The sequence below is a fragment of the Amphibalanus amphitrite genome, unplaced genomic scaffold (genome assembly GCF_019059575.1).
Source record: "Amphibalanus amphitrite isolate SeventyFive unplaced genomic scaffold, NRLGWU_Aamphi_draft 001072F_arrow, whole genome shotgun sequence".
Lineage (NCBI taxonomy): Eukaryota > Metazoa > Arthropoda > Thecostraca > Balanomorpha > Balanidae > Amphibalanus > Amphibalanus amphitrite.
The window spans coordinates 29,077-43,870 of record NW_024882566.1 but is presented as its reverse complement, the minus strand read 5'-3'; the positions used below and the strand labels follow the sequence as shown (position 1 = coordinate 43,870).

Sequence of the window (14,794 nt, the reverse complement as noted above, 5' to 3'; positions counted from 1 at the left end):
TGGCGCAACGGTCGGGCCTGTACCCCGCGCTAAGTAACACCATGCCGGGACCTCGATAGCAGACAGAATCTACGTCACCTTATCACCACGCCACAACAAAACCCGGCCCATGGCAATACATGTCCCATATGAGCGCGTTAACCCTCGCCGGCACAGGCCATTCCGGCCATTTTGCGTCCTTCGACGGCACAAGAGGGGGGGGGGGGGTACGACCCCTTCGTGTTTGGCCCATGATCGAGCTAGAGCTTCGCGGGAAATACGAGCGTGTTCCTCGTGACGAGAGGAAGCCGACGATACCCAATTTTAAGGTTCTTGGTCATTGGTTGACCTTCCAGGTCAGGTCAATGACCGAAAAATCGGGAAAATCGGGACCTGTTAGAACGTCGTTAATTGTGGCTGCTATAGGGTTTTTCGGGGTACTGATCATGAATAGTTATCATGTTAGTTTTGATCACAGATGATGTCTTTATGCATTTAAGCCAGGTCGGGTCAGGTCAGGTCAGGTCAACCAGTAGGGGTCCTGCCGGGTATTCGTAGTACCTACGTGCCAGCCGCCTCTGGCAGCTTCGTAACATGTTACGAAGGCACCAAAACTACTTCGTAAATGTTCAAATGGTTGCTAAATTCGGATTCAGCTCCAAAAACTAGCCTGGAAACATGTATAATTCGAAAAAAGTACCGATGTCATCATAGGTCAATGACCTGACCTGACCTTCAGGTGACCTTGACATCCACCCTAATGCAGCATCAACTCACATGTTTGAATGCTTGAAACCACGAAAAGACTGCAAACGCGCGGCTAATGCGAGCCGGCATACGCCGAATCACGATTCTGGCCAAACATGGTCTCGGAAAGTAGGTCACAGGTCAAAGGCCATTTGGGTCAGGGTCATAAAATTTCTAGGGTAGGTGTAAAACTGATCAACGCGAGGGTACTGAAAGTTTGGTCGCGATCGGCCGATTTTTACCCGAGTTATTCGCGAAAAACCTTAGGGGGGGAGGTTGCATCATCCCCTCCCCCTGTGCCGGCGAGGGTTAAACTGCTTGTGAGCGAATTCACGTACCTAATGAAGAAGAATAAAGCACAATCTACTACAGCAGCCAATAGATGACTGAGTTAGGACAGGCACGTGGGACTGCCTAAATCTTGTCCGACAGAAGCAGACAACAGTTCCGTTTGCATATATGCTATGCATATTGCGGAAGGGGCACATTTCGGCCTCGAAAGATACGAATTCATACGTCATAGTAACATATTTCTGTCATGGTCAATTCACGTGGAAATTGAACACCGGGTGATTACCGAGCTATTCTTCTATCAAAATTTTTCGATTCAAACTCGCTCAGGGTTATCATGCAGGTAAAGGGGGCCCGCTCAGCAGAATGCGTATGAAATATGGAAAGATTCTGAAAAATGGGTGGGGGGCCCGCACACTAGGGGGCCCGCTTTGGAGGCGATGACCCCCCGAAACGAAATCCTGGCTGCGCCACTGATGGTATCGGCATAGACTTCTCTATAGTCTATGGTAACGGCGGTCGAGTATGGTAGTTAAAGACGTTAGTTATTTTAGCCGTTATTGGAGGAGGCAGTGGTATAGGAACAGCGGTGGTAGTGGTATGGAAGCAACGTATAGCCGTAGACTGTAGAGGTATTGGTTACTTGCAGTAGAATAGAATAAAGAAAAACTCTGTTCATACTTTTTTACACATTCTTTAGGGGAGACCCGGGAGGTATGGGCCGGTTTTGTGAAAAGGCAATTTTCCTCCAGTGGGCAGTGGCTAGACCCGGTTTTTCACTCTGTGTACGTACTACGTGAAATTGCCTTTCGCTTGCAACGTGTGCCTGATATTAGGCATCGGGGATCAACTATTTTGTCTCGAAATAACTTTCAATACATCATGTGCTTTTTCGATCCATCAAAATACACCGGGAGGTATGGGCCATGGCTCGGGAGGTATGGGCCGGCGCCATGTTTCATATTCTTTTCTCGATAATGAGAACAATACTCGTTGCTGTTATCTACCTTGATCTCTCTTAGAGCCCAGGGACCGCATAAGCGGCCAACAGCTTACTTCATGAAGGTCACTTGCGCACATATGTATTTTGGTTAACTCAATCATGCACCATGAAATAAGATCAATAATATTTTTTATGTTCGAATGAAATTTGAAACTAAATTTTCGACCTTGCGCGACAAAACTAAAACCTATTGACTGGGACATTCAATGAAAACATGTTTTTATTTATTTACGAGTAGGATCAACGGGGTGGGTGGCCCGAACCTCCCGGTTAGGACGCCAGAATGTGCGTAGCATCTCAGCTCATAATCTTGCTAGAAAGCTTCAAATTGTCTATCCAGTCATAATTTCCATACTTTAAACTTGATGTTAGCGATGGTCTGACATCATAAAACGAGCCTGGTTCAAATTTATCATGAATTTTCTGTATGTACCGTATTTAACTCGAAGAGGGCAAAAACGGTTTATCACCGCTCATTGCCAAAGAAGATTGAGGAAGATTTTGAAAATCACGTGGGTTGTATAATGGAATGGCTGCTACCAGTTAACGCCGTCAAATGTGTAAAAACACGCAACACTTCTTCAAAACTGCGATGGCCCATACCTCCAGGGGGCCCATACCTCCCGGGTCTCCCCTATATAGTGTGTTAATATGAGGCTCAATTGTTTGCCATTGGGTTCATCAACCTTTTGCCCATAAGTGATTTCAGCCAATCAATGATAGCCGTTTTCACGACGGGCTATCCGGCGAATGCACCTGATTTGACCAAATCTGCACCTAATTTCTTTTACTGCAAATATCTTTATTTTATTTTATGAATTAATTTCAGTGTTTTAATCGATGATGCTCTCTGATAATATGACAAAGCAGGCATATAAGCAATTAGTGCAACCCTAGCTGATAGCTGCTAAGAGATACACTGAACCTGATTTGACCAAATCTGCACCTAATCTGTACCAGATGTGCACCAAATGTGTACCGGATGGCCGTCGTGAAAACGGCTATAGAGGACTTCTATGGCCACATTAAGAACGATCCGGAAATAGCCATTTGTTCCTGAGTACTTGAGCATTATTGCATCAGCAGCTTTTCACGGGTGATATGTCGCTCATAATATTGCGCGTGACGTCATGGTGGCATAAACACATCAATTTGACTCGGTTGACACGATGCTCATAAGCGTGTTTTATGGCCACTCAGCTTCACTGCTATAGAAATTTACATTGCAGCGACGATGAAACAATGCCAATATTTCGCTGCGCAGTAGTCCGCTCCATGCTCTAGCCAATGCAGAAGATAAATTATACTAGAATGTAATATCATGCCACCCTTTCGCATATTATTACAGGCCTTGTTTCAGCGGAAGGTAAGCAGGAAAATTGTCGTGCCAAATAATGAACAGAGCTTCATGAAAAGCATATTGTGCGTAAAAGTGGTCTTCAAAGTAAACTTCAATATCTACCCATCCCTTTCAGACAACTAGTTTTTTAGTAGTTCACACTTCAACTTCACAAACTTGAGATTTTGCCTTCCCCAGCAGGCGTCTTTTGTTGGTATTGCCAACTATTGTTATATTTCAACGCAAGTATTCTTGTTCAGTTTGCAAAGAAGTCACATGCTTCATGAGTCTCTCTGGCCATCCCCTCAGAATTCAGCTGCACAATCGGACAGCAGGAAATGCGCCAATCGGGCTGGGGCCGGCTTGTCGTCAGTCGGACTGGAGTGAGTATACAGTCCGCAACGTCCGGGACAAGACAGCAACAGCTGCAAGGCTCACTTATCGGGTCAGGAAGCTGCTGGGTGATAGCAACGTCCAGCAAGCGTGACTCATAGCTAGTGCCTTGTACTGTCTTTGTGGGAACGGGTAGTGCAGAAAACTGATTCAGCATTGCTCCAGAACTACCCTGGCTGCTGGTGAGAGTGGTACGCAGAGCAACGCTGGGCCTCGAGAACACATCGCGGTGCCGCAAGAACTGGGAGAGAGCTGGTATTGAAAAGGCTGAGACATTTGGAGCGCTGAGCACTGCCAATGTTCGGTGAGACCTTGGAAGAGGAGCATGATCCGTGAATAAGCCGGCGCGGGAGGTTGGTCTATTTGGCAGCAGACTTAGCAAGAAGAAGAGCGTTTTTACAGTGACTAAAATCGCACTTGAGGACTTCACAACCTACCTCACGAACTAAGTCTCTGAGCTGCGAACTGATCGCGTTTTCGGCCAAACGTGACAAAAATGACATCACCCACAATCGGCATTGACCTGGGCACCACCTACTCGTGTGTGGCGGTGTTTCAGCACGGCAAGGTGGAGATAATTGCCAACGACGAAGGAGCTCTGACCACACCGAGCTGTGTGGCGTTCACGGACACCGAGAGAATCATCGGAGAGGTTGCTGTCAGTCAGGCGGTGCGAAACCCCGAAAACACTGTGTTTGACGTGAAGCGAATGATGGGTCGCCCATTTTCGGACCCGACAGTGCAGGAGGAGATGAAGAACTGGCCGTTCGCTGTCGTCAACGATCGCGGAAACCCTGCCATCAAGGTGGAGTACAAGGGTGAGCGACGTCAGTTCTCGCCCGAGGAGATTAGCTCGATGATACTCGGGAAAATGAAGGAGACGGCCGAGGCTTACCTGGGTGAACCGATCACCGATGCCGTGGTCACTGTTCCGGCCTACTTCAACAACCGCCAGCGATCGGCCACCATGGATGCCGGTAAGATCGCCGGACTGAAAATCAAGCGCATCATCAACGAGCCGACGGCAGCCGCGCTCGCTTACGGCCTCGACAAAAACCTTAACGGCGAGAAAACGATTTTGGTGTTCGACCTTGGAGGAGGGACGTTCGACGTGTCCATTTTAAAGATCTCCAGCGGACCCAGGTTTCAAGTTCTGTCCACTGCCGGTGAAACTCACCTCGGTGGCCAGGACTTCGACAACAGGCTGGTGAAGTACTTTGCAGATGAGTTCAAGAAGCAGCACAAGAAAGACCTCACGGAAAGTCGTCGAGCGATGCGGAAGTTGAAGGCTGCCTCTGAACAGGCAAAGCGAACCCTGTCCAGCTCCTCGCAAGCACGCGTCGACATCGACTCACTTTACCGAGGCATCCACTTCAGCTGTTCAATCTCCAGGTCCCGCTTCGAGAAGATGTGCGGTGAACTATTTCGCCGAACGTTAGACTCTGTGGAACAAGCGCTGAGTGACGCGACGCTGAAGAAATCCTCCATCGATGACGTAGTCATGGTTGGTGGCTCAACACGCATACCGAAAGTGCAGCAGCTGCTGGAGGACTTCTTTGACGGAAAACGGGTGAGCAAGGACATCAACCCGGACGAGGCTGTGGCGTGTGGCGCAGCACTTCAGGGGGCCATTCTTGGAAACGACGCGAGCAAGTTGGATTTGATTGGCAGCGTAACCCTCCAAGACGTCATTCCCCTGTCCCTTGGCATAGAAGTCAATGGATTTTCCATGATGAAGATGCTAGAGCGCAACACTGAAATTCCCGCGTGCCGCAGCGAGCAGTTTTCATTTGGCAGTGACAATCAGACATCAGCCCAAGTCAAGGTACTAGAAGGCGAACGAGTGATGACCTCTGACAACAACGTCATCGGTGAGTTCTTGATCAGTGGACTCGTGGAGAGACCACGTGGCGAACCTGGTATCAAGGTGACGTTTGATGTGAATGCTGATGGCATCCTCCGCGTCAGCGCCGTCGACACCAAGAAGAGTGACAATGTGATGCACATCACAATCGCCGAGAGTAACGGACGGCTCAGCGCAGCGGAAGTCGACAGAATGATGAAAGAAGCGGAACAATTTCGTGAAGAGGATGACGCCTTGCGGAAACGTGTCAACGTCCGGAATGAGCTGGAAGGCTATGTGATCATGGGCCTCCGTACGGTGGACCAAGCAGGGGATGACGCCTCAGAGGAAGACAAGAAGACGGCACGTAGCATTTGCAACGAGGTTTTGGAGTGGCTGGAGAAAAACAGGCTGGCCGAACTCGATGAACTGACGTACTGGCTGCAGTCCACCAAGGAGAAACTGTCACCCTTGCTGCAGAAACTCAATAGTGGAGACGGGAGTCGTCAGTACACCCCCAGTGCCGGCTCCATGCACTAAAGGATGGTCAATCCTCGGGCCTCGGCGTACTGACGTCCCAACGCTGCGGACTTTTCCCAGGAAGGCAAGGAACTCAAAAAGTCAGCAGACGAAACGAAGGAAGTCAGGAAGTCAGGGGGCGAAACGAATCCTGACGATGAAGGTGCGAAATGTGAATGAAGATGTGCGACGATGGTCGCGGCGAGGGTGAGCCAGGAGTTTGACGGCTTGGACACGCATGCTCGTCGTTCTGGAGATGCGCGGCTGGACAGCTGCGGTGCAGTGGTGCCCGAATCGGATTGACCTAGAGACTCAGGTGATGAGGTCGATCAGGCTCGCCTTGTGCCACGATGTCTACCGCGTAGTTGGGATGCTAGATGAAACAAACAAATTGAATTGCTGTAATGCTTAGTGCTTACGTCTTGCAAAACTAAATGGATTTGATGTGTTTGGGACCAACGTAAGCATCAGGGTAAGGTGAGCTTGTGTGTGTGTGTGTACTTTCTCCTGTCTAATAAGATACTTGTGCATATACCTTTTAGCAAACTGAGTTAAATCATCACATTATTGCGAACTTGAACGAAAAATTGACGTTTTGCTGTAAATAAATGCTTTGTGGAAAATCAAACGTATGTGAGCAGCGGAAATGGTATAAAAGCCGGGCTGTGTAGGCGAGGTACTTTTCGATCGTCGCCCAGCCCCCAGGCGATTTGGTAAAGTAACGGATTAGTATTGTAACCCCCTTTTTACTAACGTGTTTTCACTCGCCGAATCTTGTCATTCTGCATCCTTCGCCGGCACATAATAAGATCGGACGCGACCTCCATAGTCGTGGTTCGTTCTTCATTTATCGCGAGGTTTAAGGGAAACAACAAGCTTGTGGCTCCCCACGATAGAAACCTATTGGTGCTCGACTTTCAGGTCTAGGGGAGAGTGGGGCAAAGCGGCCACCCGGGGCAAAGCGGCCACCCATCGTTTTAGCCCTTCATAGCTGGCGTCAGTTCCAATTTATGGTTTCCAATTATACTTCTCTTCACGGTCATTCGAATGAGCCAGACCGGGGTTTCAGGCCCATCACCATTGTTCTGTGAAACACGGAAAAGCATTTCTTGCCAGGTTACTAACTATATTTACAATTTTTAAATGTTATGTTATTCCATAACCGTTTGGAATTTTTATAAGCGTTCTTGTCCATGCATTGCATGGTTATCGTACATGTATTCTACCAATTTTAATGTTTTTTTACCCCACTAATAGCTAAGCTGGAATATTTTTGTCTCGGACGGTATGCGCGGGGCAAAGTGGCCGGGGCAAAGTGGCCACCCCCCAATTGGCCATAAGTTGCTTCCATCTGGATAAAAAACATTATTTATATTCAAATGTGTCGTCATGCATTCATCTTGGTCACTTTTCATCTGCATGATTTACCAAATAATGGAATTAAATGTTTATTTTCATGAAAATCCTTTCTTTGTTTACCTACAGGTGGAAGATGATAAAGTAAACATCCATCCTCGCTTAACCTTGTCACCATCAAATACCCTAGTCGTACACGAGGCAGCTATTTTGTTTCTCATATCAGTACTTGAGAAGACGCCGGTGGCCGCTTTGCCCCAGTGTATGGGGCAAAGTGGCCAATATGCATAGGTTTAAAGTTTTGTCAATATCTTTCATATGTGAACGCCTTTGGAAATAAAACGCAGTTGAAATAAAAGGCAACTTAATAGGGATCACATTGGTATAGAAAGAATCTTTCCAAGTTTAAAAATCAAGCGTTGGCATCGTGAGAAGCGTTAGGGTGGCCGCTTTGCCCCACTCTCCCCTACTTGTGGTCACATAGCTCGGTGACCGAACGACTCTGCCTCGATATCGTATGTCGTCCGGGTGCGTGTGACGTCATGTCTCAAAATATTTATGCGTCATATAAAGAACAGTGACAATCTGCCACCTCCGTGGACAAGTCAGGCAGGAAATATACCGTTCTAGTGACTTGAAATGTGCGTGGATGACACATTATTACAGGCTATGATAAGAGATGACTCAAGGGATGGCAAATACCTACTCCACCAACTGGCACCGTGATTCGCTCATGCAGTTTCCTCACACTTGACAGGGTGTAGAAAAGGGACCACAATTTTACTCTATTAATTTTGGGAATGCTCGACCACATAACCTATATATCGGATTGCACCTATCATTTGGAGGAAAATGACATCAAAAACTTTATTTTCGACACTAACCGTAGCGGTCAGAGGAGCTTGTGAGATCAGTTTTGGGCTAATAGCGCCCTCTTACGCGTAGGTAACGCCGGCCGTGTTTGATCGAGTAGATGGCGCTATACACCGTCCAAAATGACTCCGTGCACTTCTGGGCTCAGGGCCCAGTTCATCTAGAGCCCATTTGCTGATAAGTGACACTTATTGGAAAGGGCGACCCACAGATGGGTTCATATAGCTACCCTTACACACCTACACCAATGTTCCCAATAGTGTCCCTTTGATAAGTGGCACTTTGACAAAGTGAAACTTGCCGACTGGCTTTTCTATATGAACTGGACCTAGTTCATACAACCCTTCGGTTAAACAAAGCCCGTTGGCTAGAGTGTGCCAAAGTAAGCAGTTACTCGAGGAGACTCTTTTGCTAACGTTAATGAGGTGTGTAAGGGTGGCTTTTTGAACTCAGCTGTCGAGTAGCCCTTTCCAGGAAGTGTCACTAGCTAAAAAGAAATGCGACAGGAGACGTTAAATGTGCATCCGAAATTTATAAGGGTAGGTTTTTAGATGGCCTTCTCTGTTGTCCCCATCAGGATAAAAAATTATTTCGTGCATACTGTGTATTTCAAAGTTCAAACAATGTTTGAATTCCAAGCATTATATGAATCACCCTCCTGTTATTATCTATAAATTCATAGAATCAACAGCATCTGGAAACCTTAATAGCCCTTACTGCTTAGCCCAAGCCAACCAAATTCTGGAAACAACTGATGATCTGCGAGTAGGCCATGCTAAAAGTGACATTCATCGCCTCTAGCTTGCGCAACACTCAATCAATCATCATTTCCGACACTAAAAGTACGCACATGAAAACTGAATGTGACTTTAAAGGCTGAAACAGACTCTTTCCGCGTTCAGGAAATCGCATGCGAGAGCCTATTCAAATACATTGTAATTCTTCTCGCATCAATCGCTTGCGGGAGGTGCATGCGATTGATGCGAGCGTGCTTCCATGTATTTGAATAGGCTCTCGCATGCAAGTTCCTGACTGCGGAAAGAGTCTGTTTCAGGCATAAGGGAACTGGGTTCGCGTCAAATGATTGTCAGTCGCTTAGCAACGACTAGCTTTCCTTACGATTTTAATTAATTTGCGATCTCTGCCTAAGCAATGCGTTAGGGAAAATAAATTCAGTAAAACCGTGAACAGGGAGACGAAATCGGCCAGCTAAAATTAACCCGTTTAGGTCATATCCTAAAATAGTTGTTAGGTACTTAATCACTAGGTTTCGGGAGCATGATCAGGATACAGTCACATCAAGCTGCGAATATCACGGACGCTCGGGAGGATACGTCAACATTGAAAATTGCTAAACTATTAATTTCTTGCGTCGACTTATTGCTTGTAGTCTTTTGCGCTCTGTTCACTTATCGATGACACCCACCGGGGTCTCATTACGCCTGACGCCAGCTCTTGGTGTTCTGATTATACTAGCCTCCTCTGCACCTTATCTCCGATGGTGCTCCACTCTCCCCTGTCTTTTCTCTCTCCGTCTCTCCTCTCTCTCTCTCTCTCTCTCTCTCTCTCTCTCTCTCTCTCTCTCTCTCTCTCTCTCTCTCTCTCTCTCTCACTCACTCACTCACTCACTCACTCACTTACTCACTAACTCACTCACTAACTCACCCACCTCTCACTCACTCACTCACTCACCCACTCACTCACTCACTCACTCACTCACTCACCCACCTACTCAGTCTCACTCTCGCCTCCTCTCTCTCTCTCTCTCTCTCTCTCTCTCTCTCTCTCTCTCTCTCTCTCTCTCTCTCTCTCTCTCTCTCTCTCTCTCTTCCTCTCATCCATTCACTCAACTCGCTCACTCACTCACATTCACCTTGTCTCGTTCTCACGTCTTCTCCTTTCACCTCACTTGCATTCTTTTCCTTTCGTCGTCATCTCTTATCTTCCATTGCTTCTCTTCTCCGCTCTCCTACTACTACATATTTCTTTCGTCTTTCTCTCCACCTCTCGGTACATCATCGTCTACATCTCCTCTGTGGAGGAGCTGGAGGTGCCTGTATTGCACGTGCCGGTCCAATCGGCCGAGAAGCCACGGAACTGAGACGAGCTATCCGTATAAAGGTTGACCGTCAGCTGTGAGCCGGCTGTGGGCCCAAAGGGAGCTGGCATCGTGTCTCCGCAGAAAGGGCCCTCCTCGATCCCGCTCGGATCCCTGGAGAGAGAAGGGACGGTTAGTTTAGCGAGAGGGGTGAATAGTTCAGCGGGAGGGGGTGGCTAGTTTAGCGAGAAATAGCAGTCAACCCAGCGGGAAATGGCGGGTCAATTCAGCGAAAAATGACAGTCATGTCAGTGGAAAATGACAGGTCAGCGGAAAATGGCATTCGGGTCAGCGAAAAAGCATTTGGTTTTAATGGGTTTTGAGTTGGAAGTCACAGAGCGTGAAATGGGGTATTTATTTATCTAGTTCACACCATCATCGAACTTAAATCGCAGTCTATGCTGAGTAACGTTATCTACATTCCTTACTCCTCAGATTTTCGTTTTTTAGGAAGTTTACTCACATTATTCAATCTTGGCATCGAAGAGCGAGACGTTTAGCTCAATTTTACCAGTCTGATTACTTAAAGCGAATAGAAAATGGCAGGGCACAGCCCCTCCCCATTCACTACTCACGAGATTTTCAGAGTGTCGTAGCTACACGTGCCGTAGCTACTCTCGAGCTCGAAGTCTGTGAAGGTGATGCTGAACCTGCGTGTCGGGTGGGTGGCCACGAAGTGCCAGAAGGTGTCCCGGCCGCTGGGGTACTCGGCTGGGTAGTTGACCGACTGCAGCGTGCCGCTGAAGTTGGTTGAAGCGTCGCACGAACCTAGCTGGTCACCTGGTGGTGGAAGAAAGGGGCACTTTATGGGCATTGAAATATGAATGAATGAAATGGTGGGACCGTTAGCGGTCTAGTATAATGGATTTTCTTAGATTATAACCGTCTGAGCTTATAAAGAATCTGAAGATTTTATTTGCAGTCGCTGAACGACATAGCTTTTATCACAGCTCAACCTATAGAAATGCCAAAGAAGTTGAATAGCAGGTTTTATTCATTCTTTTCCTCACGATTTGCTAAAAGTCGCTTTAAGTTGATCATAAAACGACCATGCAACCGAATGGCAATTCTCCCAAATTATGCATCTCATGCACGTGACATTCCTCATGAGTTGTCTCGCGTATAGCCCTCACCGGCTCCACATAGCTTCCACGTGAGGTTGAAGCCGCGAGCCACTCTACCAATGTCCGTGTGAAACACCACGGTCATTACGTTGCTGGTGCTCGGCCCCACCCGCTTCGGGTAGTTGGAGCCGCAAAACTTTCCGCCGAGGGACGGTGCGTCGACAGAATCGCCGTCTCTGACGAAAGACACAGCGGATCGAATTGGGTTGTGGAAAAGTAACGGGTTGTTATAGAAACGTAACGGGCTGTATAGTCTGGCAAACCTAAGAAAGAATGGATTTAAAGTGCTGCGGTCACTGATGCATGTGCATTTATATTGTGAGAGCGTATTTTCTCTCACAACTTTTCACACAAATTTCTCCGAGCCATACATTTCAAGTGATCAAAACACGTGCAAAGTGATTCAGGCGCTTTAACTCCGTTCTTTCTTAGGTTTGCCAGACCATAGTAGGGGGATGAGGTCAAATCATGCACCAAGAGTGAGTACATATGATGGGGTTATGTGATGCGCCGAGGCGTCACCTTCCACTGCGGTGGAATGCAGCGGGGCGGCATCCTAAACCATCAAGCGAAAAGTGGAACACCTCTGCGGTTCCCGGAACCTGTAAAAATATGGCAGGCTTGTCTCCTCCCCCTCTATCAGAACCAGGCTCCAATCTTATGAAGCGCTGTATTTTCCTACTCTAAAAAAAAAACACACATAAAAGCTCCTATTACCACTGCTTATGTCCTTCTTTGATTGCGCTAAAATACACGATGCTGGTTCCATTGCACTAAGGCACTTTGGCATTGTTGAATGAAGAATGTAAAGTCGGATACTCTAGTCAAAAAGTTGATCCCTTTGTGCTTACCTGAACTCGAGAAAATCGTATCGGGTGCAGTTCTGATCGTCTTCCTCCAGCGAGAAATCGTTTATGTTGATTCGGATGGTCTGTCCCGGCTCCGCCATAATCATCCAGATGATGTCCACATCGTTTCCGTAATCGTCGGGGTAGTTGGGGGATAGAATAGTCCCCTCAATGCCTTCGATCTGGGTGGCTCCGCTGCACGCTGTGAGAGAGAATATTGAATATTTTCACTGAAATGGTGCCTATGAAGTGAGCCCGGGCCCCGCGGTCGCGCAGAGTGAGATATAAATCAGTGATGTCAATCACAGGTAATTTGGAAACCGATGCCAAACCAAATACCAACTGAACCCTTGAAAAAATACCAAAACCGAACCAACTCGCGAATTCAGGAGAAATACCATTTTTTACCGAATTTCTAATGTTGAATACGCTACCAAGTCCTCACAATACCAACAAAATACCAAAATTGTTAGGTTTGAAATACCAAATACCAAGTTGGTATCGGTTTGGTATCGGTAATCGGTATACCAAATACTTGGTATCCCATTGACATCTCTAATATAAATACATAACTTTAAGGAAAAAGCGGTAACGTCATGATGGAAGCTGTCGATGGCCTATATTTTTACATCAATGCCATGCAGGGCCAGATGAACTTGTGGATCCAACGGGGGGGGGGGGGGGGGTAACCGAGCCAAAATCAGAGCTAGGGGTGGCCAAAACATGATTTGTTCCCCTTTCCAAATCGAATTCGCCCCTTTAAAATCTCCTCTGGACCGCGATTCATAAAAAATGACGACATGCATGTAAGATAAGTCAAGAAATCCTCATTTACGATCCCAAATAGTCCAAGTATATCAAAAGCGGGCAATCTTGTCAATGATAACATTAGAACCTGGACTTTGGGCCGGCTTTGGGCTGGCCCCTTCCTTCGAAAACGGCTGGATCCGCCAGTGGCCAGATCGCATCAGCGAAGTAATTCCATATCGCTATATAGATAATATATAAACAAATACAATCGAAATTTTCGTGCCCTTCCTATTCGCCGAAGCTGTCGTTACGCGCAAACATCATTTCTGCTGCATTTTTAGACCGTTTCAAAGTTTTTTCCCCATCAATTTTCGCTCTTACACAAATTACAAAAGCATCCAAAATGCAAGTATGAAACCATCCAATCCATGTCACTGCAAGATAACTTATTACTGTGCTGTGTGCATTCTGCCGATAGTTAAATGGTGATTCTATCATTGCATACAAAAGTTGAATGTTGTCCGTTAAATGCCTCCATGCGTTAGATACTCACGGTCTTCGGTGGTAGTGGTGCTGATGATGGTGGTCGTGCTGCCGATAGTGGTGCTACTGATGGTAGACGATTCAGTTGCAGCGGCGGTTCTGGTGGTAGACGATACAGTCGCAGCGGCGGTACTGGTGGTAGACGATACAGTCGTAGGCAGAGTTGACGTAGAGGGAGGAGCAGCGGTAGACGATGTGGGCAGGTCGGTGGTAGAGGTCGTTTCGACCGTGGTCGAGGGCGTTTCGACCGTGGTCGAGGTCGTCTCGACCGTGGTAGAAGTGGCCTCGGTAGTTGTTGGCTTGGTTGGTTCGCTAGTTGTCGCCACGGTAACGGTTGTGGTGGTGGGTGGGTCACCTGAGGCAAAAGACCGGTGTGTTAAATTGATAAGTATATTCTATCAAATACAAATACCATATCAAATACAAATACAGATGACCGAATCTAATTATTTTCTTTCAGCTCTCAGCCCCAACACTGGTCTTTCCATCGCAACTCTCCCCCCCTCTCTCTCTCTCTCTGTCTCTCTGTCTCTCTGTCTCTCTGTCTCTCTGTCTCTCTGTCTCTCTGTCTTTGTCTCTCTCTCTCTCTCTCTCTCTCTCTCTCTCTCTCTCTCTCTCTCTCTCTCTCTCTCTCTCTCTCTCTCTCTCTCTCTCTCTCTCCCCTACCTCCCTGCACTCCTCCCTAACTCACCACACTCTGTCCAGCTGATGGGCTGTTTTCCAGTGGGACAAACGCACGTGCCTCGACTGCATGAGGCTACCCCATTTGTGAACTGACACTCGGAGTCAGACGTGCACCAGTCTCCTAGGTTAGCTGTCGGAAAATGTCATGACACTGACATAAACTGGCATAACACTGACAAGTGACACGGAGATTTGGCATTAGACTGGCACCTGATTAGCTACTGACACTGACGCTTGACATTAAACCGACATGATACTGACACTGACACTGACACTGGCACTGATATTGACACATGACGTGGAACTGACACGATGCTGACACTGACACTTTATGAGACTGATATGGCCCTGATAAGACATTGATAAGACATAGTCACGACATAAACATGCCGCCAGACACTGAC

The 14,794-nt window shown here is 47.3% G+C and overlaps 2 protein-coding genes across 2 annotated transcripts; one reads left to right on the top strand and one right to left on the bottom strand.

The window, feature by feature from the left end:
• Positions 1–3,864: 3,864 nt before the first annotated feature.
• Positions 3,865–6,742, top strand: LOC122369781 (heat shock 70 kDa protein II-like). Its single transcript, XM_043344786.1, has one exon. The coding sequence runs from the start codon at positions 4,249–4,251 to the stop codon at positions 6,133–6,135; it is 1,887 nt and encodes a 628-aa protein (XP_043200721.1). The 5' UTR covers positions 3,865–4,248; the 3' UTR covers positions 6,136–6,742.
• Positions 6,743–9,789: 3,047 nt separating this feature from the next.
• Positions 9,790–14,402, bottom strand: LOC122369784 (zinc metalloproteinase nas-39-like). The gene is made up of 6 exons (XM_043344790.1): positions 14,373–14,402; positions 13,717–14,061; positions 12,417–12,615; positions 11,575–11,741; positions 11,017–11,221; positions 9,790–10,555 (listed from the first exon to the last, which is right to left on the bottom strand). The coding sequence occupies exons 3-6, from the start codon at positions 12,518–12,520 to the stop codon at positions 10,366–10,368; spliced, it is 666 nt and encodes a 221-aa protein (XP_043200725.1). The 5' UTR covers positions 12,521–12,615; positions 13,717–14,061; positions 14,373–14,402; the 3' UTR covers positions 9,790–10,365.
• Between the last annotated feature and the right edge of the window lie 392 nt (positions 14,403–14,794).